This window comes from Phyllostomus hastatus, unplaced genomic scaffold (assembly GCF_019186645.2).
Source record: "Phyllostomus hastatus isolate PE091 unplaced genomic scaffold, TTU_PhHast_1.1 phas_contig_348, whole genome shotgun sequence".
NCBI classification, from domain to species: domain Eukaryota; kingdom Metazoa; phylum Chordata; class Mammalia; order Chiroptera; family Phyllostomidae; genus Phyllostomus; species Phyllostomus hastatus.
The window spans coordinates 8,173,629-8,199,809 of record NW_025333860.1 but is presented as its reverse complement, the minus strand read 5'-3'; the positions used below and the strand labels follow the sequence as shown (position 1 = coordinate 8,199,809).

Here is a 26,181-nt window from a genome sequence, read left to right as displayed (position 1 = left end):
AAGAGAAAGAAGCCAAAGACATAAAAGGTAAGAGGGCAAGAATGAGTTCAGATACAGGTAAGTTTGTAGAAGGCTGGATGGGACTTGAGAAAGTTTATGCCATATAATTTTAATTTTCTTTGTGAAGCAGAAAAATGGGATCATCCAATAAAAGCTGAGGGGAAGGTAGAAGAATAGAGTGTTCAGGATAACAGTGTAGTTTTTAAAAGATCTCCCACAGAGAATGTAAGAGGGGGCTTCTTAGGCCAATAGGTTTCTAGATAATAAAGAGAGAAAAGAATGAAAGAAAAAATTTCCTAGGCATTATTGAACAACAGAGGGTTCAATCAATGTTAGAAATCATTAATTCATAGTGCCACTAAGCAGCATCCAATACCCTGAGAGTAAGAATCGAGAAAGCAGAATGTTGAACCCATTCCAGACTGAGGTTAGAGTGGGTATACAATGAAAAGAAAAGAATACAAAAAAGTTGAAGTTATGAGCAAGCCAGTGAAATAATGGGTCACATATGTCTATGTTAGGAAGAGAAATGAAAGGTATGAAAACACATAGAGAGTGGGACAGAGAACCTAGGGGTAGTGGCCATAAGAGGAATGAAAGGATGAAATGCTGTGGCAATACAAGCAAAATGAGTACTTCCTGGGGACAAGGTCAAGGGTGTGCCATGAGAATGGATGGCTAAAGTAGAATGCAGGTTGAGGACACTCACATTAAGGAGAAGAAACTGAAAAACTAGGATGTTAAACATAAAATGCTGGCAAAAACTGGAGTGCAAAGAAGAGACACAGTCTTTAACAAATTTAAAAAAGTGACCAAAGATGAGAAGGAGAAGGTGATTATACTTCTAAGAACCATGACTATCAAGAAAATATATACTGTATTTTGCCATAGATAATGCACGCCCCCATTTTTGTGCATGTTACACATGGGATTATCATGCCATTATACCCATGTTATATAATCATTATACCACATGTATAATGAGCATCCTTATTTTTCCCTCAAAAATATAGCAAAAAAAGTGTGCATGTACACAGCAAAATATGGTAAGTATGGAAGAGTACTAGAAGAGAAGCTGCCCAGGAAAACAAAAAATATGTCAAACCTTACCCTAAACCAACAGGTAGACAGTAAGTGAAAGAATAATCTGCATCCACTTAGGAAGACTTCATGAAAAGCTGTGTCTGCCAGGAATCACAGTTTTCAGTTAAAGCAAATAGAGAGTTTTCACTTAAGGATATTCAGGAGAATTCATTTAATACAAATTGAAGCTATTGAAACAAAACAAAACTTTGGGAAGAAGAGGAAGAAAAGTTTAGGTTTAGAAGAAAAGAAGTCCTAAACAACAGTAAAAAGGAAAAAAACATTTAATGATCAGAGAGGCTTATATTTGGACAATTACAGAGCATGACAGGAAAATGGGATGTAACAGAATTAGCAGGCCTCAAGACATCCAAAAGAACCAATTACACCAGCCTATCCAGCTGGAAAATTCTATGGTTCAGACCAAGTGTACTTTCAAGGAATTGCCATTCTGAGTTATAACACCTAAAAACTGTCGGTAACAATGTTTCCAACATTCTAGGTTAATATCCAAATTTAAGTGGCAGTATTTCATCTTTTCTTATGGCTAAGTAATATTTCAGTGTATGTATGAACCACATCTTCATCCAACCACCTATCAAAAGAAACTTCAGTAATTTCCACATCTTGGCCACTGTGAATAATACTGCAATGAACATAAGGATACATACACCTTTATGATAAAATGCTTTGAAAATTTGAGGGTAGATATCCAGAAGAGGGGTTGTTGGGTCATATGGTAACCCTATTCCGAATTTTTGAAGAACCTCCATACTGTTTTCCATAGTGGCTGCACCAGTTTACATTCCCACTAGCAGTGAATGAGGGCTCCTTTTTCTCCTGAAGTTGTTAATACTTGTCTTATTGATAATATACTAGCAGGTGTGAGGTGGTATCTCACTGTAGTTTTGATTTGCATTTCCCTAACAGCTAGAAAAGTTAAATATATTTTCCAATGTCACTCCAATAAATTTAATTAAATTTTTTTAATCCAAATTTAGCTTTACATGTACATTTATTCTAGAAAACAGTACTATTCACATTATATCTGTAAAGAACTTAACCTTGCTCAAATAGGACCCCCCAAAAAACTGTCCTTTGACTTCAGCTTCTAGGAAGTAATCTCTAAGGTCTTTGTGCGGAGCATGGGGCTAGCCTGATAGTAATTATGTGATTTAGGAGGGGGGCTGTGGGTCATGCTCAGAGAAGCTGGCAAGGAGAGACTGAGATCAGCCACATTAACAATCAATCGTGACTGTATCACAGAGTCCCAATAAACGCTGAACACCAAGGTTCAGGAGAGCTTCCTTGGTTGGCAATACCCCATGCACAGTGTCTCACTGTGATGCCAGTAAAGTGATGTGGTGACTCCACAGGGAGAAAACAGCAGAAGCTCTACATCTGGCAACTTCCTGGACACTGCCCTTTGGTGTTCTTCTCTTGGCTGATTTTAAAGTTTCCTTTCCTTGTAATAAACCACGCCAATGAGTATAATAGCTTTCAGTGACCTCTGTGAGTCCTTCCAGAAAACTTAAAACTAAAGGTGATCTTGGGAACCCCTAAATTTGCAAGTGGTGTCAGAAGTGAGAGCAAACTGTGGGGACTATGTCCTCTAATTCTGCATTTGAGCTAAACCCTTTGCAATATATATTCTCCCTTAATTTGTTCACAAAGAAAAAAATGATTTGAAAAGAACTCAAAATCTGACGTTTAGCTAAAATTGTCACTGAAAAATAGTCTACTGACTTACTAATGGTCATCTGCTCCCATAAATTCCTCTGAGCAGTAAAAAATCGCAACAATTGCCCTGCCAGGTGCTCAGTTGGTTGGAGCATCGCCACAAAAGGTTTCAGGATCCATTCCTGCTCAGGGCACTACCTAGGTTGTGGGTTCAGTTCAACCCCCAGTCGGGGCACATACGAGAGGCAACTAGTCAATGTTTCCCTCTCATATAACGTTTCTCTCTCTTTCCTCCACTTCACAAGAACCAAAAGAATCTATAGCAGCAAGTTTCATGCCTTTCTTATTTATAATTTTTCTAAAATTTAACCATTTGAAAGAACAAATAAAGTCAGAGAGTAGGTTGTCTTAAAAAGTATTAAGGAGACACTGATAGTCTTTGAGATGACTGATATCATGACAGTTACCATCGGGAAGAGTAATCTGGCATCTGCAGGCAAGGAATTGGGGGAAAATTTAGTAATAGGGGAATGAAGGACAAGGACTAGGTTACCAAAACAACTCCCAGCAACCTAAAACAGTCTTTTAACAATCAAAAGCCTGACCAAAATGAATGACATCGAATCACTCTGCAGCGAGTGTGAAAAAGGCAAGAACACAATTCAATCAGCATTCAAGTAGTCATAACAAAAATAATTACTGTATCTCATTAAATAGAAAACACCACAGATTATACATACACCATTATTTTAAACACCACCAAAGAGAAAAAATATTAACAATTAAACATGATGCCAAGATGTTACTGATTTGAAAATACACTCCGAATTCAGAGATATTCAAATTCAAAATATATGTATTTTAAAATCAGATAAGTATAGTATCTGCCTAAATAATAAATAGGAGCCAAATCCTATAAAGTCCCCAGTAATATCTATAACTCACCCTCCCTCGTAGCCTGCTTGGGGTCTGTCCAAATCTTCTTGGAACCTGAACTGCTCCAGTAAGCTTCTAACCTCTGACTCTGACCCATGGTTCCCATCTACAGTTTAGGAGATAGGATAAGCCCTCGCCTATATGACAAGGGCCACAGCTCTAAGAAGCTCTCCTAAGGGCCCAGTGCATAATCTCATGTGACCTTTATTAAGTCTCCTTAATCATGACTACAGAAGACAAGGCCCTACCTTTTATAATAATCCTCAACCTAGGCTCTGTTCATACCACTGTAGTTATATTTTAAAGTCTGTACCAACGACACTAAAGAATAAAAATGTTAGGAATTCTTCTGAAGTGTTTAAGGTAGAAATAGGAATATTATAAGTGCTTGGCAATTAGCCTCCTTTTAATTTATTCATTTTCTAAGGCAAATTATTTTACCCTCACTGGTTTTTGCGGCTAATGAGTTGTGTCTGACATCATTCTGTCTCCCTTTCATCAATATGTTTCACTGATTTGGCACACTTTTCTATCAGTGCCTCCTTTTACACTGAGTTTGATTGCTGACTTCAACTGAATGGGACAGTCCATTTTATCAATACAACCCAGAATTCTGCCTGTTTCCCATTTATGTCAGAGCCACAGTTAGAGTCTGTACTTACGTTAAACAGACTGTCCTGGGACCCCTATTACTTCCCTGGTAGATACATGAAAAAGGGAATGGGAAACCTTTCCTTGTGTTGTCTGACACCAAAGAATACCCAGGCATCTTTGTTTTAGAAGTGGAACACTGGCCAAGTTTAAACCACAATGATGACTTCAATTTCCTAGTAGCTGTCCGTCCTTTCTCTTTCTTGCTACTTCCTTTCCTGCTCTCTTTTTAGATTCAGGCCTGAAATTAAACCAGATGTTCTGTTTTCTCTAACTGTCCTTACATCTTTATTTAGATGCCAGAAAAATTGTAGAAATCTGTTACTACACTCCATTTGGACTGAGTACTCAAATTGGACCCCTTCCCCCATTCTATGCTCAGAAAGTAAGAATCAGGATTCTCTACGTTCGCTGCTGAAAATGAAAATTAACAGAAAGAGATAAAATCAGGGCAAGGTCCCACCTCTATCCTAGGAAGCACCTGAGCCAATGACACGGAAGTAAAACTGATAACCTGAGCCTACAGTTTCAATCATTCCTGGAGGGCAGGGTAGGCTGGCCTACAAAATGGACCGAGGACATGTTTTTTCACTAAGAGAAAAGAGCCACTCAAAGTAAACAAAGCTTTGATTGGGAAGAAAGGGAAGGTCAGAGATGAGAAACTTAATACCATGCTGAAAAGTCCTAGGAAAGAAGGACATGTGACTAGACAGGTGAAGAAGCCTGACCTTGCCAAAGGGGAGAGCCAGTGTAAAGAAATGACTAATGATACACCAAAGGGGAGAAGGGAATGGAACACGCTAGTTCCTGCATCCAGGACGGAGCAAGATGTGAGTGAAATACCTACAACCTAAGGAAGAAATTCAAAGAATTGATGGCCAAGAATGGTCAAGTACCTTCATCTTCAAAGGTACCAGGGTCTAGGGCTGATCTAAGAAAGCTGATCACTGATGCAGAGCCCAAGATACTCTGGTTCAGCTATACAGAATCACAGGCCTGCAGCACAAGGCCTTCCCCGGGTGCCCGGTCAGAAAAGAAGCTGAGAGTCAGGCCCTCCCAGCCTTAAAAAACGCTCCAACCCAAAATTACACAGAACAAAAGTGAGATAAGTGGTTGACAATGAAGAACAATAACTCTCATTTTTTACACTTCTGTTGCTTTGTTTTATTTCTATTCTTTTCTTAATAAATTACCCTTTACACCTTCAGATCACAAAGTAGTTTAATCAAGTGAAAAGTTTCTCCACGCGCCTGTTTACAGAGACCAGAACACAAGAGTAAATTGATGAAATAATGACACTGATCAGATCTACTCTAACACTTGAGAAATTTGGCATAAATGACTTATGGTGGGGTGTGGCGTACCATTGGTGCCAGCCAAAAAAAAAAATCTGTAAGAGTTTTCTATCTTAGATATCTACAATAGCAACATGTAAAACAAGAACATTAAAGATTCAAGTACTCAGTCATCACAGAGAGTTGGAGGTACTCATCTAAGTCCTTTTTTTATAATTAGCATGAAAGAAAGTCATTTTAGTAGGAGGAAATAACCAGCAATCAATATTCATAGGCTTTTTTCTAACTCCTGAGAACTTGTTCTTTTTCCACATGAAACATAACAGGATTGTTGACAAGGAACCTAAAAGAATCTGTGAAATCTGATTCCTGTAACAATACCACCAATTTGAAGTCAACACTATGTAATACTCAGCCTCATTCTCTAAGTTCTAATTTTGATTAACTTAAGTAAAACGGTATGTGAAAATCATCAAAATTTCTAGCGTATCTAAACATCTTGATTATGACTACAAGTCAAGAGTAAGTCTGTAATCAAAAGTTTCATGTTAGAATTTTGAACTACGCCTTACACATTCTTGTGTCCTAAGCATCCAACCAGTGGTGACCAAAACATATTAAGTAGCCACTAAGTGTCTGCTGCTGAAGATGACAAAAAGCCCAAAGATGTTTTACAAGCACTGTAATAATTATGTGATGCAAGTTCCATAAATATTTGTTAAATGAATGAATAAATGAATGGTGATCAAAAGAAACCTCTACTAGATTAATCAAGCAAGCTATTTACTAGATATAATACTGTCTCAGAAAAATATTTCAAAGAACTGGGTTTAGTTATATTATATCTCTATTTTCATGTTCACCAACATGCAGTTTTAAAAGGAAAAGAAGAAATCAAAATTAGGCCTGACTCTTTTATCTAAGATCAATAAGAGACTAACACAAGCAGCGGGGCAGGGAGCTAAAAAAAAAAATTCCTTAGGGAAAAAACCCTTAATTCTATTACCATAGTTGTAAAGATGGGAAAAAGACAGACATAAAATGGTAAATTATTATTTTTGATTGAAACAAAAATGTTAACACATTCATATTTTCATTTCTCTATAAACTATATGAGGGGAGATCCCCCACAAAGAAGAGGAGGGCAGGCCTGTAGTACAGGCTTCCCCCACTAGGTAAGTGTTCTAGGAACCCATCTGTATCAGTGTACCAGTTGGCATTGTTGTGAGAGGCTGCGTTTGGCTTCAGTGAATTTTTTTGAAGACTCTTTCAACACCTTTGCCCATTTCATGATGGGTGATTACAAGCGCACCTGCTCACACCACGCTAAGCGTTCAGCAGTTTTTGACCAAAAATGGCATAACCCTGGCCATGTCCCACCCTCCCTGTGGCAGGAAAAGAGAAACTCCAAAAGTTTCTTATGCTCTGTAACTGTAACACTTGCAAAATTTCACACAGGACTGTAGAAGCTGACCAGTCATCACTAAGGCAATGGCCAGTTTATCTCAAGGTCGTACACTAACTCCCAAGATAAGCTCCTGTGCTCTGTAGCTTCTGCAATTCCTCCTGCATTTTCTCTTTTGTCTCCCATATAAGTTAGCTAGACCTAACTTCCACATTTAGCTTCTGTAACCTTGCTTCACCACGTAGGCAGGAGACCCGGGACTATTTAAACCCTGGGAGAGTGAGGATCGGTGCTCAGAGGATTTGGATGTTAACCCCAACTCTGGGCCCCCAGGTAAAAAAGTTTGTGCTTCGTTATCTCTCTGAGTGTGGGTGGATTTTCCACAACATCTCTATTCACCCAATTTTATCCCAAGTGACTTTTTTTTGTTTCCCTGGATGAAAAAAGTCCCCAAAGGGAAATGTTTCACTGACGTAGAAGAGGTAAAACAGAAAATGGCAGAAGCACTAAACAGCATCAAAATCAATGAGCTCAAAACTGTTTTGAACAATGGGGAAAAAGTCTCTATAGGTGTACTGCATCAAATGGAAATAACGTTGAAGGTGACTAAAGTTTAAACATGTAAGAATAAATACACAATTTTTTATAAATAAATTCCTGTCTTTTTTGCAGGGGTCCCCCCTCATATACAGAAACTTGGCTTCATGATTAAAGAGTTTTCAAGAAAATTATCTTAGGTACCTGAAAGACAACTGTCCTGCCCAACTGAATTAACTGGTGTTTTTCATTCGTTACTGCTTCATGAAAGTCTAATAAAGTGTATTTAAATATCAGACCTGCTAAGCACCTGACGATACAAAAATCATAGAGAGAAATGAATAAAATCAGTTTGTACAAAACTGACAAAGACACTCAATAACTTCATCTACAGTTAATGCATAGTCTGTGAGCATTTTCTATACAAGGCGATAAATTTCTTCGGTATATTTAGATATGGCTAACTTAATTATCTTAAGAACATCATTTAATATTTTATCTCTTTGCCTAAGTGTCTGGAACTTCTGAGACTTAATATATCATACTATAAATCTGGATGAAGAAGACAATTTATATTAGTTATATAATATCAAAGGAAGAAAAATGGATAATTTCCTTAGAAACTGTTTAAATGATAAATGACTAAAAGAAGGTCATTTGAAGTAATTTTATCATGCCACCATATATCTTTAGAGTCAGAAGATCTCCAGATCTAGCATGACTGCCAAATAAGGATTTAGATATGATTCGGTTGAGTATAGATGCCTTAAAACTACTAATATTTACAGATAGATCCAAGATGGCAGTGGAATAAGAGGAAGTTATACTCACTTCTTCCCAGTACCAAACTGGAATTACAACGAATATAAAGCAATCAACCTGAATAATCAACTGAAACTAGCTGAACAGAAGTCTTATAACCAAGGATTTACAGAAGTCACATCAAAACTGGTAGAGAGGGCAAACATGCAAAAGTGCTGACCCCATTCCCACAGGAGGCTGAGAATCTGGAGGGGTATCTCAGCTGCAAAAGTTCACCCTAAGAAGTGTGGGTTCTCAAACTCATGCCAGCCTACCCAGCCCAGAGCTAGGAAGAGGCTCCCACACATCTGGTTGTGAAAATCAGCAGGGATTCTGTCTGCCAGTGATCTGCTACAGACACAGGCACCTCTTTAAGGGTCAGCACACCAAATCTCATTCACAACCACTCCCCCAGGATCCGGCAGAGGGAGGACAGAGCGGATGAGAGTTGCATGAGAAGAGACTGGCTGGAATTTATGGCTTAGGAGAGAGAGCTAAAGAGACAGCCACCAGGATCCCTGTGCTGAATCCCTCTCTCACACAGAGTACACCATCTTTCCAGGGAGGAGCTCTGCCCTCCTCACAGAATGCAATAGCCCCACCCTCTAGATTTCCTATGGCTCCGCGCTACAGAGCTCACACCCTGTGGAGGAGTCATCTGCCTGGGATCAGGTGTAGAGGTCTGGGCAGTCTCAAGAGGTGTCATTGACTAAGCTGTGTGGCACAGAGGGAGGACCATTCACCCCCACCTTCCCACAAGTCTGAACTGTTCCTCTGCCTCATGTGAAATCCACTTGCCCCACCCTCCCACCCTCCCGTGGCCCTGCTCTGCTGGTACTGGGTTCTCCAGGAGGTCCTGGCAGAATATGGGGTAACATGGGATGTGAGACTCTATGACGGGGTCATTTTTCCCTCACACGCCTAACCAGAGCAGAGCCCTTCCTTCAAAATTCCAAATCTTGGTCTGTTTGGGCCTAATAAACTCTGCTGGCTTCACCTGAAGACTCCCTAAACCCCACCCCAAAGGTCTGCGGGTACCCAGTGGGTAGAAACTAGACTTGGTTAACACTGGGGTTTTTGCTGAATAGACTCAGACCTAGCACTGGCACTGAGTTTGAACATGTATCAATCTGGTAAACACCACACAACCCTACCTAATGATTCAATGAGAATGTACTTCATGCAACTCCAGTACCACCAGAGGCTCTTTCAGTAACTGAGCCCAACAGGTAAGCCAACAGGTAATCCAGCAGGTGGAGGCAGGTAAAAGAGGATCTCAGGGTGCTTAGGGCCTTTTCTTACCTGCACCTAGGTTTGGTACAGGTGAGAACCATCCTTGGTGCACAGCTTAGTCCTTATACACACACCTAAACCCAGTGGGGACAGCCACAAACTGTGGATCACTTTGTACATCAAAACAGGTTATCCAGGGCCAGACACAGGCAGCATCTGACATTGATCTACACTAGAGTCCCTCCAAACATGCCATAAGACAACACACCCAGTGGCCAGCTGCAGAAAACATCAGAACAGAATCCAATTAACTTCACAAGTGTCATATACAAAGGGAGCTCTCAGCAAGCACCAGACCCTGCCAAGGCAAATTTCACTTCATGTGATCAGCAACTGCACAGCAGCTCATACACTATGATTGGGGTCAGTTCTCAGTCAGCCAGCCTGAAGGTTGACCACACACACAAAGGGGTCAATATCAAACAAGACTCAATTACAACAGAAAGGACCACAAAACCCACACAAGGGGCATTCCTGGACACCCTGTACAGATGATCAAAGAGAATGTGCCACTGGGTCCCACAGGACACTTATTACATAAGGCAACCCTATCAAGTCTGGAGGTCATAGCAGATCTGCCTAATACATAGAAACTAACACAAAGAGGAAGCCAAAAATGAGAGACAAAGAAACCTATCACAATGAAAGAACAGGAGAAATCTCCAGAAAGAGAGCTAAATAAAATGGAGACAAGAAATTTACCAGATACAGAGTTCAAAAAAATGGTTATAAGGATGCTCAAGGAACTTAGTGAGAACTTCAACAAAAACACAGCAAGCATAAAAAAGGACAAAACCCATTTAAAAAGTCAGAAATAAAGAATAAAATATCTGAAAAGAAAAATGTACTAAAAGGAATAAAGAGTAGGTTGGATGAAACAGAGGATCAAATCAGCAATTTGGAAGACAAGGTAGCAGAAACACCCAATCAGTGCAGCAAGAGATGCATATCCACAGATGTAGAAAATATATTTGATAAAATTCAGCACCAATTATGATAGGAGTTCTCAGCAAAGTGGGAATAGAGGAGACATGCCTCAACATAATAAAGGCCATATACGACAAACCCACAGCCAACATCATACTCAATGGAGAAAAACAAAGTGTTTCCCTTAAGATCAGGAACAGCCCTGGCTGGTGTGGCTCAGTGGATTGAGCACTGGCCTGCAAACCAAAGGCTCGCCTGTTCAATTCCCAGTCGGGGCACATGCCTGGGTCTCGGGCCAGGTCCCCAGTAGGGGGCATGTGAGAGGCAATCACACATTGATGTCTCTCCCCTACTCTTTCTCCTTCCCTTCCCCTCTCTCTAAAAATAAATAAATAAAATTTAAAGGCAGGGGAGTCCATTTTCACCCCTCTTAGCACTGGAAATCCTAGCCACAGCAGTCAGAGAGAAGAAGAAAGAAAAGGCATCCAAATTGAAAAGGAAGAAGTAAAACTGTCATTATGTGCAGATGACATGATACTATATAGAGAGAGAACCCTAAAGATTCCACTAGAATAATTATTAGAACTCATCAATTAATTCAGTAAAGTAGATGAATACAAAATAAATATCCAGAAATCAGTCACATTTTTATATACCAATAATGAACTATTATAAAGAGAAACTAAGAAAATCCCATTTACAATTATATCAAAAACAATAAAGTACCTAGGAATAAATTTAACCAAGGATGTATATGACCTATACTCAAAAAGTTATAAAACACTGAAGAAAGAAACTGAAGGAGAGACATATAAGTGGAAGCATACACTATGTTCATGGATCAAAAGAATTAACATCATTAAAGTGTCCATACTACCAAAAGAAATCTATAGATTCCACCCAATTCCTATCAATGTACCAATACCATATTACCAATAGCATATTTCACACAATTAAAACAAATATTCCAAAAATTTATATGGAACCACAAAAGACCCTGAATAGTCACAGCAATCTCGGAAAAAGAAGAACAAAGTTGGAGGAATCAGGCTACCTGATATCAAACTACACTACAAGGCTACAGTAATCCAAAAAGCATGGTACTGTCATAAAAAAACAGACAAATAGATCAATGGAACAGAACAGAGAGACCAGATATAGATCCACACCTTTATGGTCAATTAACATTCAACAATGGAGTCAAGAACACACAATGGGGTAAAAATAGTCTATTCATTAAATGATTTGGGGGAAATTGGACAAATACATGCAAAAAAATGAAAACAGACCATCTTCTTACATCATACACAAGAATAAACTCAAAATGCATTAAAGACTTAAATGTAAGATTCAAAACAATAAAATCCTAGAAGAAAACACAGGCAGTAAAATCTTGCACATTTCTCACAGCAATAATTTTTCTGATATATCTCCTTGAGAAAGAGAAACAAAAGAAAATGAAAACAAATGGGACTACATAAAACTAAAAAATGTTTGCACAGCAAAGGAAACCATCAACAAAATGAAAGACAACCAACTTAACTGGAAAATATATTCACCAATAATACAACTAATAAGGGGTCAATACCCAAAATTTATAAAGCACTTATAAAAACAAACAATCCAATCAAAAAATAGGCAAAGGACCTGAATACACACTTCTCCAATGAGCACATATGTGGTTCAACTTCACTAATCATCAGAGAAATTCAAATTAAAACCACAGTGAGATATCACCTCACACCTGTGAGAATGGCTATCATCAATAAACAAACAAGTGTTGCTGAGGACATGGAGAAAAGGGAAGCCTCATGCACTGCTCGTGGGAATGTGGACTGTAGAGCACAACTGTAGAAAACAGTATGGAGTTTCCTCAAAAATTAAAAATGAAACTGCCTTATAATCATACAGCAATTCCATTTATGGGAATTTATCCAAAGAAATCAAACACTAATTCAAAAGAATATACACCATTGCATATATTCTATGCAATGACCCCTATGTCATTGCAACACTATTTACAAAGGCTAAGAATTGGAAGCAGCCCAAGTGCCCATCAGTTGATGAGTGGGATAAAAAAGCTGTGGTACATTTACATAATAGAATACTACTCAGCCATAAAAAAAAGAAGGAAATCTTACCTTTGGTGACAGCATGGATCTACCTGGAGAGTACTTTGCTAAGTAAAATAAGCCAGTTAGAGAAAGACAACTACTATATGATTTCACTCACATGTGCAATCTAACGAACAAAATAAACTAACAAACAAAATAGATATAGACTCATAGAGAACAGACTGACAGCTGTCAGAGGGGAGGAGGGTTGTGGGGCTGGATGAAATAGATGAAAAGACTAGGCAAAGAAAAGAGGAGGAGAAGGAAAAGCAGAACTCACAGACACAGACAACAGTAGAAAAAGGGAGGTGGGGAAGGTAGAAGAGGGTAAAGTGGTAATAAATGATGATAGAAGGGGACTTGACTTTGGGTAGAACGCAAAATACAACACACAGATGATGTGGTATGGAATTGTACACCTGAAACCTATATAACTTTGTTAACCAAGGTCACTCCAATAAATTCAATAAAAATTTTGAAATGAATAAAAGAGATAAACATTGAATTTTTCAACAATTTACTTTAAAGTAAACCATAATGACAATTGGTACAACAATGATCTTTGTATAGAGTACTGTCTGAAATCAAGTGAATTATGAATTAGAAACTATGTTTTTATGGTGACCTTATATTGAAATAGTACTGGTAATAAAATTGTGTATATATATTTGTCTACAACACATTAGCTAGTACTTAATAAACCTCTGTTACTTCAAACAATAAATACAGGAAAGAATTTGATTGTTAATTATCCTGTTAAACTATGGGAAAAAACACCTATTATAATTTCTGGTATAATCGCTTGCCATATGAGAAATGATGTATACAACCACTTTGGCTCTTCCCATGGGGTACTTAGTGGGTGGGGTCAAAAAATTTTTCATTTTATACAGGATTAAGTAGAGCTTAGCCTACACTCAAAAGCAAAATTCTTTAGGAAACCAAAGGCTGAGAACATTCCTTATTCAGAAGTGAAATTCCATTGTCAGGGAAATCACTAGTACAAACTATCAAGGGAAAATGTCTCATTCCTCCTGCAGGATCAGCTACAGTGAAACTGCTTCTTTAGTTGCTAGGAAACAGCCAACTCATTATATGCCATTATCAGAGCCCTGGAGAAGAAAACTGGCATCTGCTTCACATTTGGGGATACTGGAGACTGAAGTAAAAGCACTGCAAGTGCTGCCAATATCCCTGGTTTCCAGGGCTTGCATTGTGACCACAGCAGGTGCTGACACCAGACTAGCCTTTGAAGTCTTCCTTACTGTAGTTCTTTTTCTAATGACTGAAATTATTTTTACCTACTATCCCATATTTTCAAAGTCAAAGATTCTAAAACAAGACTTCTTCATTTGCGTTAAATTAATTGTATCTATGTTGAGTACAATTTAGAAAAAATAAATATTACTCATAAATCTTAACAAATAACAAAAATTGTAAACTATTACTTATTGAGAAAAATGTACCAGGTATTTATGCATTTTTTATTTAAAGTCAAAATAAAAAATTTAAAAACTGTTTCAAAATCAGGAGAATAAAAAGGAAGACATACTGATAAATCCTGTTATATTCAAAGTAACATTCTAGCATTTATCTGTCTAGTTTTCCTAATTGATCATAAAGTTCTTCTCCTCTTTTTATGACCTCACTTGCTTTCTCGTAATGCATCACACAATGCATTCATGCTTTTTTTTTTCATTAATGTCTTCCCTTCCTTTTAGCAAATAAAGTTGGAAGCAGATGGGATGAAATTATGCAGATGAAATTGCTAGATTTAGGCAAGTTTGAAACCATGAAATTCCCAATACTATTGCTTAAGGAAAATAAGTTATCCAGAAGAAGAAGCTGCAGATATAGTTGGTAAAAAGAAGCTGACAAACCATTGCCCTTCGCCAAATTAGAAAAATGACTCTGGTAGGGCTCCCCCATCTCAATATAATTCTTTGCCCCAGCTCCCAATCAAATACTCACCTTATTTCAATACTCATACCTGCCACTCTTGGTTAAATGATGTTCCCTTGATATTACTTTATACTTTTATTCTCACACAACTCAGGTCCACTCCACCACCATGCTTACTTTCTCCCAATCTGACTCTTACCCACCTTCCCCTTCCCCTGCCTTTTAGGATTGCCAGACTTAGCAATTAAAGGTAGAGGATGCTCACTTAGCTAATTTTAATTATCATATACACAGCAAATAATTTTTTAATGTGAACAATATTTGGAGCATACCCCTATGAAAAATTATTCACTATGTATCTGATACTTAAACTAGGTATAGCCTGTATTTTATCTGGTAACATTATTACCATCCTACAGTGAGATACCTTGATCCTTGACATTTTTCTCACTTTAATAAAACTGCCTTTCCTTAGTAATACCTCATTTCCAAATTTCATCTATTAAAAAATAAAAAGCCAAACTTTTCTAATGTCCCTCCCTCTCTTAACAAACCCAATTTATCTGTAACTTTATTACCTATTCCCCTCTCAGCTACTCACTTCTTCCTCATCACAGCTGATTTTCAACTATTTGATTCCTCCAGTTTTACCCAGTCTCCTGATCCCTCCTCCTGACTACATGTCTTTCTGGAAATCAGGCCTCAACTCCAGTGTTTCCCTGATTAATGTCCTAGATATTTTTCCCCTTTGGACTGTCTGTCATGCCAATCCTGGATCCAACATCAGGTTTGCCCACATCGATTCTCGTGTCAGAGAGTTGCTTAAGAGTTGCCAAAACTAAAAATTCATGATACTTAGCATCCATTAGGCCCTTACTGCCACACAGGGATCATATCATTCATCTCTCCATTTCCTTTTTTACTATTATTATTCCTCTGAAAGCAGTTTAAAAGCACTGGCTCTGGACCATCATATGCCTAAACCTGATTTGAAAACATGTAGCATTAGTAGTGTCATTTAGGATAATCTATAAAATGTGCCAACTCTTTGGTTTTCACTTGGACCTACTGAAGGAAAATTCAAGTTAGGGAGCAGAACAGGGAGGCTATAAATCTGAATTTTCAACGAGCTCCCCAGACAACTTTTATGAATACAGAAATTATGAACCAAATTTTCTCTACTGAGTAAAGTCACTATCTTTTTCCACTGTGAAAATCAAGGAACTAATAACTTTTGTTAACCTCTTTTTAGTGCTAGGTTGATGAAGTTCCCTAATCTGCTCTTCTTTCCATTCTACCTGGAACTACATATTTACTTTCCAAAAATAACTCATCTACTAACCCATTCCCTTTGACTCTTTCATAACATTCCTCTTTCAATAATTCTCTCATTTTCTAGAATCTTCAGTCCTTCTTTATCCTATACCTTGGAAAAGGTATGACCATCCCTTTTGAAAAACAAATGAAAAGGAATTTTATTTGCTACCATTTTTTCTTAAGCTTCCATCCTATTTTCTTTTTCCCCAGCCCTAAACTCCCCTGCATGGCCTATTTTATCTAATCAACAGAATCTCTCACATACCTCTGCCTCCATGGCCTCACTATAAATCCATTCTTAAACCCCTGTAATCTGACTTTTTCCATTCATTGTTCTACTAAAGGATCTCAAATGGCCATCTAATGTCTGTTATCTCCATGCCCTTTTTCAAACCCATTCTCACTAACCTATCATTGTTAAACTGCAAACCAGTGGTTCCCAATCTCATCAACACACTGAAATCAGTTGAAGAGCTCCAAAAATGCAACCCAGAAGCTCAACAAATTTTGTTGTTCAAGAGTTTTTACAGAGCTTAGTTTGCAGCCTACTCCCCCACCCCCTTTCCAGAGATCAGTGGGTGGGACTAGACATTCCAACCCTCTAAACACTTGATCTTTCTGGTAACTAGCCCCATCCTGAGACTGCCTAGGGGCCCCACCCTAAACCCCTTCACTAGCAAGAACTCAGGCATGCTCAAAAAGGGGCTCCTTATGCCTGACAAAAGACACTCCTATCATTACCCAGGAAATTCAAAGGATTTTAGGAGTTTTGTACCATAACCCAAAAACAAAGAATAAATATATTTCCTATTATACCACAAATTAAAAAAAACATATAAACCATGACCCTTATCTTACTTCACATACAAAAATTAATTCAAGATGTACAAGCCAGAACTATAAAGCTCTGAAAGAAAAGAATATGAGAATATCTTTACAACCTTACAACAGACTAAGAATTTTTAGAGAAAATACAAAAAGCAATAAGAAGTAAAAAAAAAAATTTTTGGAAAAGTGGATTTCATGAAAATTTAAAATTCAGCTCATCAAAAGGCAAGCCACAGACTGGGAGATGTCCTGATACATATATCTGACAGTGAACTCTTAGGCAAAATACATTAAAACTCTTGCAATTCAATTATAAGAAGAAAAATGAGCCAATAAAAAAATGAGTAAGAGACTTGAACACACACTCCACAAAAAAAAGATAAAACAATATCTAATATGCACATGAAAGGGAGCTCAATATCACGATAATAAGGGAAACACAAATTAAAACTATAAGATAACTATTTTACATCACTATGTTGACAAAGATGTGAAGCAACCGGAACTCTTATGAACACATGTACAAGTATTTAAGGCAGCATTATTCATAATTGCCCAAAACTGAAGACTACCCACATGTCCATCAACAAAAGAATATACAAACAATATGTGGTTATATTCATATAATGGAATACTATTTGGCAATAAAAATGACTCAACTGATAGAAGCAACAATAAGGATGACTTTCAAAAGCATTAGGCTAAGAGAAAGAACACAATACAAAAGGTTACATCCTGTAGGACTCCGTTTATATAAAGTATGAGAACATGGAAACTCATTCATGGTGATAAAAATCACAACACGATGGCCTATGGGTAAGGGGCTGAACAGCAGGGTGCCCATAGAAACTTTCCAGGGATGCAAAAATGTTCTCTATCTTGATTGGGGGGGTATGATTACATAAAAATATGCATCTATCAAAAATCATTGAACTATACATCTAAGATGTATGTGCATGCCCTATACTTATAAGCTCAATAAAATATTGTAAGGAGAAAAAAAAAAAAACTTTAAGCCAAACATCCACTTCAAGATGGTAGGCTGACCACAAGTATTTCCCTTTCCCTACCAAAATAGTAACTGGGAAAGGACATGAGAGAAACTACTAGAACATTGTCCCCTCTACAATACACTGCTGTATAGAGCTATATACTGAATTTTCACAAAGGATGTTAAACTTACCAAATGTTTGCCTGCTTCCTAACAAAAATGAAATACTCCACAATTCGCAGCTCAAATGACCAGCATGGTCACAGCACAGCCTGAAAATATCAGTTTTTCAGCTGCATTAAAATGCACAGAAAATAAAGCCTTACAAAAGGGTGCAAGGTAAATATGCAGCAACCTTACAAAAGGGTGCAAGGTAAATATGCAGTCTAATATCCTAATATCCTAGAGGATGCTCTAGGTATCCTCTAAGTATCCCAATAAAATAAGTTATGGATCCCTTTTCTCACCCTACCTTTCATCCTGATATTTGGTAGTATGTTTGCTAAATACATATCTTCAGTACTCAACAGGGTAATCTGTAACTCTTATACAATTTAGGTTCAGACAGTGAAATTGTTAAATCTCCAGTAGGTCCTCTACTAGACTATCAAATCCTATAAATGTTTTATGCCGAGTATTTGATAAATATTGAGAAAAAATATTGAATGAAATCAGGTGACTTAAGTGTTGAGACCATCACTGAACTGGGAAACCAAAAATTCTATAATGCTAATAATTAACACAATTATTCTATATTTTCTGACAGTATTCAACAGTAGATAAAAGAGGCTGGGTAATGGCAGGACATTGGCTGAGAATGTGGAATTGGGATACTGTCCATCCTCTCTTTACTGACATTTAATAATAATAACAACAACAACAACAACATGTTTTGGTTCCTTCAGACTTTCAATCCTTATACCTCTAGGCTGAAGACATTTTGTTCACTTAAAAAAGCAGGTGTTAATATAAGTTTGAACTCAGGCACAGCCTTTTTGCAACCTAATTATTTGGTACTATCAAGTTTAATCTCAGGCTGTGGGAAACTCCCTTTGCCCCTCTCCTGAGGGCACACACACACATGCTCTCTCTCTCCCACCTCAAGGGCTCATTGGCAAGGATGCTTCTGTCACCTGTTGGAAATTGAGCTTTAAGAGGGTCCCTGAGATTTTAAAAAGGACACTAGAGGTAGAAAAAAGAGAACTGGTGCACATCTGTCTGGGGACAGGCTATGGGGACATGGGAACCCTGCATCCCTGAGCTAGAAGCTTGGCCTGGGTCTCTGTGTCCCTTAGCACTGACTTGACTCTCTAAGTCTCTGATCACTGTGGAAAGCTGAACTGTTTCTACCTTCTGTGGCCATCCATAAAGGCCTGGGAGGAGTTCCGAATCACTTCCTGTGGAGAATTATAACACTAAGATAGGAGGGGGGAAACTCCTTTTTAAAATATTCTCACGACAAAATCAGAATTTTCCTTTTGGTGTTTTCAAATATTCCTTGACTCTAACTATAAATTGAATACAGATTGGCTTAGAATTTCCAGAAAAACAAAAAAAGAAAAAAAGAAGCTGAGTTAACCCACACAAATCAAGGTTAAGGTCAACAAGGAATTGGCAAAGAAAAGGTGTTGTTGAGAGTAAAACTGAAATAACCTACTCAGGGAACTGAGTGTAGAAGAGGAGGAGATGCAGCCAAGACACTTAAATAAATGCACTAGGGAAACAGGATGATTCTGAGACCAGAGAGAGAAGAGCACATTTATTAGAACTTAAGCAGCAAAAGAAAGACAAAATGTTACAATGAAAAACAAAAAGTTTCAGAGTTCAAGACATATTTCATCTAACCTATATTCATGACTGGAATTATATATGTATGAATACAATATAGAAATATCTATGATTAGATTATTTCAGCCTATAGCATAGTAGCTGACCCAAAGTAAAATCTAAATAAACAGGAGGTAATTGCTATAAATCGGTGGAGAAAATCCAAATTACTTATTGTATTTTCCTAGAATATAGTTAACTATAAACTTACAGCTTCTAAGAAAAAAAATAAAATTTATTCCTATAAATAACATACAGCCCATCTGATTTTTAGATTATCCAATCAACTGTTCTCTTCCTTAAGGATAAATTAGATTGGACAGATACTATACACACAAATATATAGCCATTTGCACTCAGAGTAAAACAAAATTTTATTTTGTTTTGAAGCACTACAGTTTATATAATCTTTTTCTACATCTGAATAATTTCTACATTGCCCTTAAAGCTCATATTGGCCACAATGATATTAACCATAAATCTAAAGAAGGCAGATTACTTATAAAATAGATTTCCCCATCTTACTGCAGACTCAACAGAACAATATAAAATAAGGCACTGGATTTTTAATACTCATAAGTAATGGGAGAGATTAAATCATGTTAACAGTCAAATTTGGTCTTGGCGCCACATAACTCGTTATACATTCAGTTTATCAACTGGATTCTTTTGCAAAACATCTGAAACCTAAATGCAAATTGTAATAGCGCTTCAATCAGCAACTGCATTAACCACAGTGTGCCAATAATAAAATGATACTTAATGCAATTTTCTTACCTGCCTCAACAGTTTCTCAATGGCTGACATTACCATAAGGCCTCTCCAAACAACTGGTGCAGTCTCTTCAACCAGGAAGCCCATAGACATACTACAACAGTAAACCAAAAATATAACTAATTTACATAAATTAATCAACAGTGTTCTGAAAAGCAACATAAAGTAAAAAAGATGTGCTCACCAAGCAATACCATAATTCAAAAGAGGCCTCATTAGGTTTCCTGAAATAAAAAAAAAATTAAAAATAAATCTCTCTTTTAGAAGAGTCATTATGTATAAACATGTTTTCTCATCAAAGAGTGTCAAATTAAAAATACAGACTACTCATACTGCTGTTCTTTTAACCTCCAACTAATTCACCACAATTTGCAACAATTTAAACATTTACAAAGCATAAAACTAATACTACCAATAGTAGGAACATTTAAAAATAGTTGGGATATTGCTTTATTAGGAGCAATTCATCTACCATTTTCAAATATGTTTTTAAAAATAGCCTCAGTAAGTAATGTTCTCCACCAATTTTTTCATATATACAGATATATAAATTACATATATATGCTTATGTAGGAAGTGTATACATGAATATTTTGCACATAGATGTACACACACAAATACATCTAATCAGTTCTTTGTATTTATTTTTTAAGATTTTTTTAAATTTTATTTTATTGATTTATTTTTTTAATTGTTGTTCAAGTACAGTTTTCTTTTACTCCCATCCCAGACCAACACCCCCCGCAGCCCTCCCCACCTCCCTCTTATTTCCACCCCTCCTAGTTTTTGTCCATGTGTCCCTTATACTTGTTCCTGCAAACTCTTCCCCTTTTCCCCTGAAATTCCCTCCCCTCTCCCCTTGGTCACTGTCAGGCTGTTCTCTATTTCAGTGTCTTTGGTTATATTTCGCTTGTTTGTTTGTTTTGTTGTTTAGGTTCCTGTTAAAGATGAGATCATATGGCATTTGTCTTTCACCACCTGCTTATTTCACTCAGCATAATGCTTTCCAGTTCCACTTATACTGTCACAAAGGGTAAGAGCTACTTCTTTCTTTCGGCTGCATAGAATTCCATTGTGTAAATGTACCATAGTTTTTTGATCCATTCATTTACTGATGGACACCTAGGTTGCTCCCGACACTTGGCTATTCTTTTTATTTTTTTCTTTACTTGAAGAATTTGAAAAGTACACAAATCCAAAAAAGTGGAAAAACTCTATTTTGTACATCAACACAATAAAAGCCATATATATGTATGAAAAGCCCACAGCAAACATCACACTCAACTGTGAAAGACAAAGTTTTTCCCCTAAGATCAGAAAAAAGACAAGGATGCCCCCTTTTGCCACTTCTATTCAACATAATATTGAAAGTTATAGCCAAAAGGATTAAGCAAGAAATATAAATAAATGGCATCCAAACTGGAAAGGAAGAAGTATTCTCTGTTCGCAGATGATATAATCTTATTTACAGAAAACAATAAATATTCCACACCAAAAAAAATAACAAAAAACTGTTAAAGCTCATAAGTGAATTCAGCAAAGTAGCAGGATACAAAGTCAACACACAAAAAGTCAGATGCATTTCTATACACTAAAAATGAACAATCTGAAATTGAAATTATGAAAGCAATTCTATTTATATCAGCCTCAAAACAATCAAAAACTTAAGATTTAACATAACTAAAGAGGTGAAAAACAAGGAAAACTATAAAACACTGTTGGAAGAAATTCTAGATGACAACTAAAGAAAACACACATCAAGTTGACTGACTAGAATACTTAATATTGTTAAGATGTCAATACTATCCAAAGCAATCTACATATTCAGTGCAATCTCTATCAAAATCCCAATGACATTTTTTACAGAAATAGAAAAATCCATTCTGAATTTTATATGCAAAAATGAAGAAATCCCAAACATGCAAATCAATTTTGGAAAAACAAAGCTAGAGGACTTCTTGAGTTTAAAACTTACTACAAAGCTACAGTAATCAAAACAGTGTATTACTGGCATAAAGGCATACATAGACCAATGGAATAGAATAGAGATCTCAGATATAAACCTTACATACAGGGTGGGGCAAAAGTACTTGTGAGTACATGAAATGCAGAGGTTATTCTTGTAGTATTATTCATTAATTATTGTATTATTTTGCATACAAACAACTGTAAATCTACTTTTGCCTAACCCTGTATATAATCAAAGGTTTTCTGACATGGAGAAGAGGAGCAAGGATGAGATCACTCAATGTGGAAAGGATGCTCTTTTTCAAACGGTTTTCAATCCACATGCAAAAGAATGAAATTGGACCTTTAATTAGCACCATAAAAAAATAAAATGAATTAAAGACCTAAATATAAGAGCTAATTATATAATTCTTAGAAGACAACACAGAGCAAATGTTTGTGTCATTGGGTTTGTCAATGATTTCTTGGTTATAACACCAAAAGCACAAGCAACAAAAGAAATGACAAACTGGAATTCATAGAATTTTTTAATGTGCAATGAAAGACCATATCAACAGAGTGAAAAGGCAAGCCACAGAATGGGAGAAAGTATTTGCTAATCATATATCTTGTAAGAATAAACAGAAAACTCATAAGAGTCAACAAACACAAAAACCCAATTCAAAAATGGGCAAAGGAAGTAAATAGACACTTCTCCAAGGAAAATATTCAAATAAACACATGAAAAGCAAATGTGCAACATCACTGATCATTAGTAAAAATACAAATCAAAATTACAAGATACTACCTCACACTTATTAGGATGGCTACCATAAAAAAAAAACAAAGAAAAAAATACAAAAAATGGCCTTGCTCAGTGTGGCTCGGTCGGTAAGGTGTCATCCCACAAGCAAGAGGTCGCCCGTTAATTGCTGGTCAGGGGACATACCTGGATTGTTGGTTCAGTTTCAGTCAGGGCACATACAACAGGCAACCAATCAATGTTTCTCTCTCATACTGATGTTTCTCTCCCTCTCTTTGTCCCTCCCTTCCCCTCAGTCTAAAACCAAATAAATTAATTTAAAAAAAAATACAGAATATAACAAGTAAGGTGAGAATAAGGAAAAATTAGAATCCTTGTGCACTGTATGGTTCCACTTATATGAAGTACTTAAGAGTAGTCAAAATCATACAGACAGAAAGTAGAATGGGGCATTGCCAAGGGCACGGAGAGGTAGCAATGGGGAGTTATTGTTTAATGGGTATAAAGTTTCAGTTTTACAAGATAAAAAGAACTATGTCGATGGATGGTGGTGATAGTTATGCAATATTCTGAATGTATTTAACACCACTGAACCATATATTTAAAAAGGTTTAAGATAGTAAATTTCATGTTATGCTTTTTTACCACAATAAAAAAAAAATGTGGAAGAGACAAATATACTGATGGAACAGAATCAAGAGCCCAGAAATAAACATAAGCATATACAGTCAACTGATATCAGACAAGGAAGCCAAGAATACTCAATGGAGAAAAGATAGTCTCAGTAAATGGTGCTGGGGTAACTGGATACTCACATGTAAAAGAATGAAAATGGGCCCATGTCTTACAGCACTCACAAAAATCAACTCAAAATGTATTAAAGACTTAAATGTAGAATATAAAACCATGAAATGACTAGAAAAAAAACGGGCATAAACCTCTCTGACATAGGTCTTGGTAATGATTTTTTGATATAACACTTAAAGAATAAGTAACAAAATAAAAAATAAACAAGTGGAACTACACCAAACTAAAAGGCTCATGCAGAGCAAAAGACACCAACAACAAAGCGAAAAGAAAACCTATGGAATGGAAAAAAAAGTTACAAACCATATATCAGGCAACGGATTAATATCCAAGTTACATAAACAACTCATACCAGTCAATAGCAAAAATTCAACGAAACCCATTTAAAAACGGGTAAAGGACCTGAACAGACATTTCTCCAAAGATTACAACAGGCCAACAGGTAAATAAAAAGATGCTCAACCTCACTAGTCATTAGGGGAATGAAAATTAATACCACAAAGAAATATCACCTCACACCTGTATGAATGGCTATCATCAAAAAGGCAAGAGATAACAAATGCTGGCATGAACGTAGAGAAAAGGGAATCTTTGTGCACTGTTAGTGAGACTGTACATTGGTATAGCCAATATGGAAAACATATGAAGAATCCCCCCAAAATTAAAAATGGAGCTACCATGCAATCCAGCAATTTCACTACTGGAAATATATCCAAAGAAAACAAAAACACCAACTCTAAAAGATATCTGCACTCCCATGTTCATAGCAGCATTATTATTTATTTATTTATCAAGGACATTTTTTCATCGCTTTTAGAGAGCAAGACAAGGGGAGAGAGAGAGAAAGGTGTAGAAACATCAATGTGAGAGAGAAATATCGATTGGTTGCCTCTTGTATGCCCCGACAGGGGACTGAACCCACAACCTATGTATGTGCCCTGACAGAGGATCGAACCACAACCTTTCTATCTGGGGGGCATTTCAACCAACTGAACCACAGCAGTCAGGGCCATAGCAGCATTATTTATCATAGTCAAGACATGGTAACAACCTAAGTGTCCATCAATGGATGAATGGATAGAGAGGTTGTAATATATAGCAATATACAAGGTCCCGCAGAAATAACACCTGCTTGAGTGTGGTTGGGAGGGTAATAATATGAGTGTAATAATGTATGGTTTTAATTTGAACATTTCACCTAAAATGTCATATGGAGTGCTTGAGTGTTATGTTATGTTTGTTATGTTACAAAATTACAATTAAAAAGGGGAGTTATTTGTGCTGGACCCTGTATGCAATGGAATATTATTTAGCCATAAAAATAAGGAAATCCTACCACTTGCAACAACATGGATGGACCATGAAAGCATCAGGCTAAGTGAAATAAGTAAGACAAAGGCAAATACTCTATATATGATCTCGTATATATGTGGAATCTTTAAAAAAAAAAAAACCTCATAGGAAGAGATCACACTTGTAGTTACTGAGTATAGTGAGTCGAGGAGAAGAAACAGGAAGAAGATGGTCAAAGCACAAACTTGCAGCTATAAGATAAATAAGTACTAGGTTTATAATGTATAACATGATGACTGTAACACTGCTGTATATCATATAGGAAAGTAGTTAAGAGAGTATACCAAAGAGTTCTCAGCACAAGGAAAATTTTTTTTTCATTTATTCTATGTTTTTTATTGTAGCTATGAGAAGATAAATGTTAGCTGAACCTACTGGGAAAATCATTTCACAGTGCATGCATCACACCACAATGCTGTATGCCTTAAACTTATAGTGATGTGTGTGAATTATTTATCAATAAAACTGGGGGAGGTGAAAAAAATCTACTTTATAATCTGAGACAAGAAATTACATTAATCACAAGAGAAAAACAATCCAGTTTATACTCAAGTATAAAAAAAGAAAATACACTACATAAACAATAAAAGGTTGTTTATAAAATAGTTTCTTTTATCAGTTGATCTGTGCAGCTACATCCCCACTCATTCTTGCTACCATATCCTACTTCATAACAAAGCACGGTAGAAGCCCTCTTACCTTATACAATCTGAACTAGTATTGAGATAAAAGTTTGCGACAAAATCAAAAAAATCTAGCATGATTATGTATTCAGATTTCATCATCTATTCTTTAGTTCTTTCTTTTCTTTAAAGAGACTGAATTGAAAATTGTAGATTAAACATACAGGCATGCTTTAAATAAGAAATCTATTGCTGAACTCTATTCACTGGATCCCTACTCAAAGAAAAAGCCATCATCCTTCATTAAAAGATTTGTTAATAAGCATA

At 36.7% G+C, this 26,181-nt stretch overlaps 1 protein-coding gene across 2 annotated transcripts in view; it reads right to left on the bottom strand.

The window, feature by feature from the left end:
- The window catches only part of NUBPL (NUBP iron-sulfur cluster assembly factor, mitochondrial), a 269,067-nt gene that overhangs the window by 157,911 nt on the left and 84,975 nt on the right, over positions 1 to 26,181 (bottom strand). For both annotated transcript variants that reach the window (XM_045841286.1, XM_045841285.1), the window contains exons 5-6: positions 20,546 to 20,585; positions 20,365 to 20,455 (exon numbers count right to left, since the gene is read on the bottom strand). In XM_045841286.1, coding sequence (XP_045697242.1) covers positions 20,365 to 20,455; positions 20,546 to 20,585 — 131 coding nt within the window. The remainder of the gene's footprint in view (positions 1 to 20,364; positions 20,456 to 20,545; positions 20,586 to 26,181) is intronic.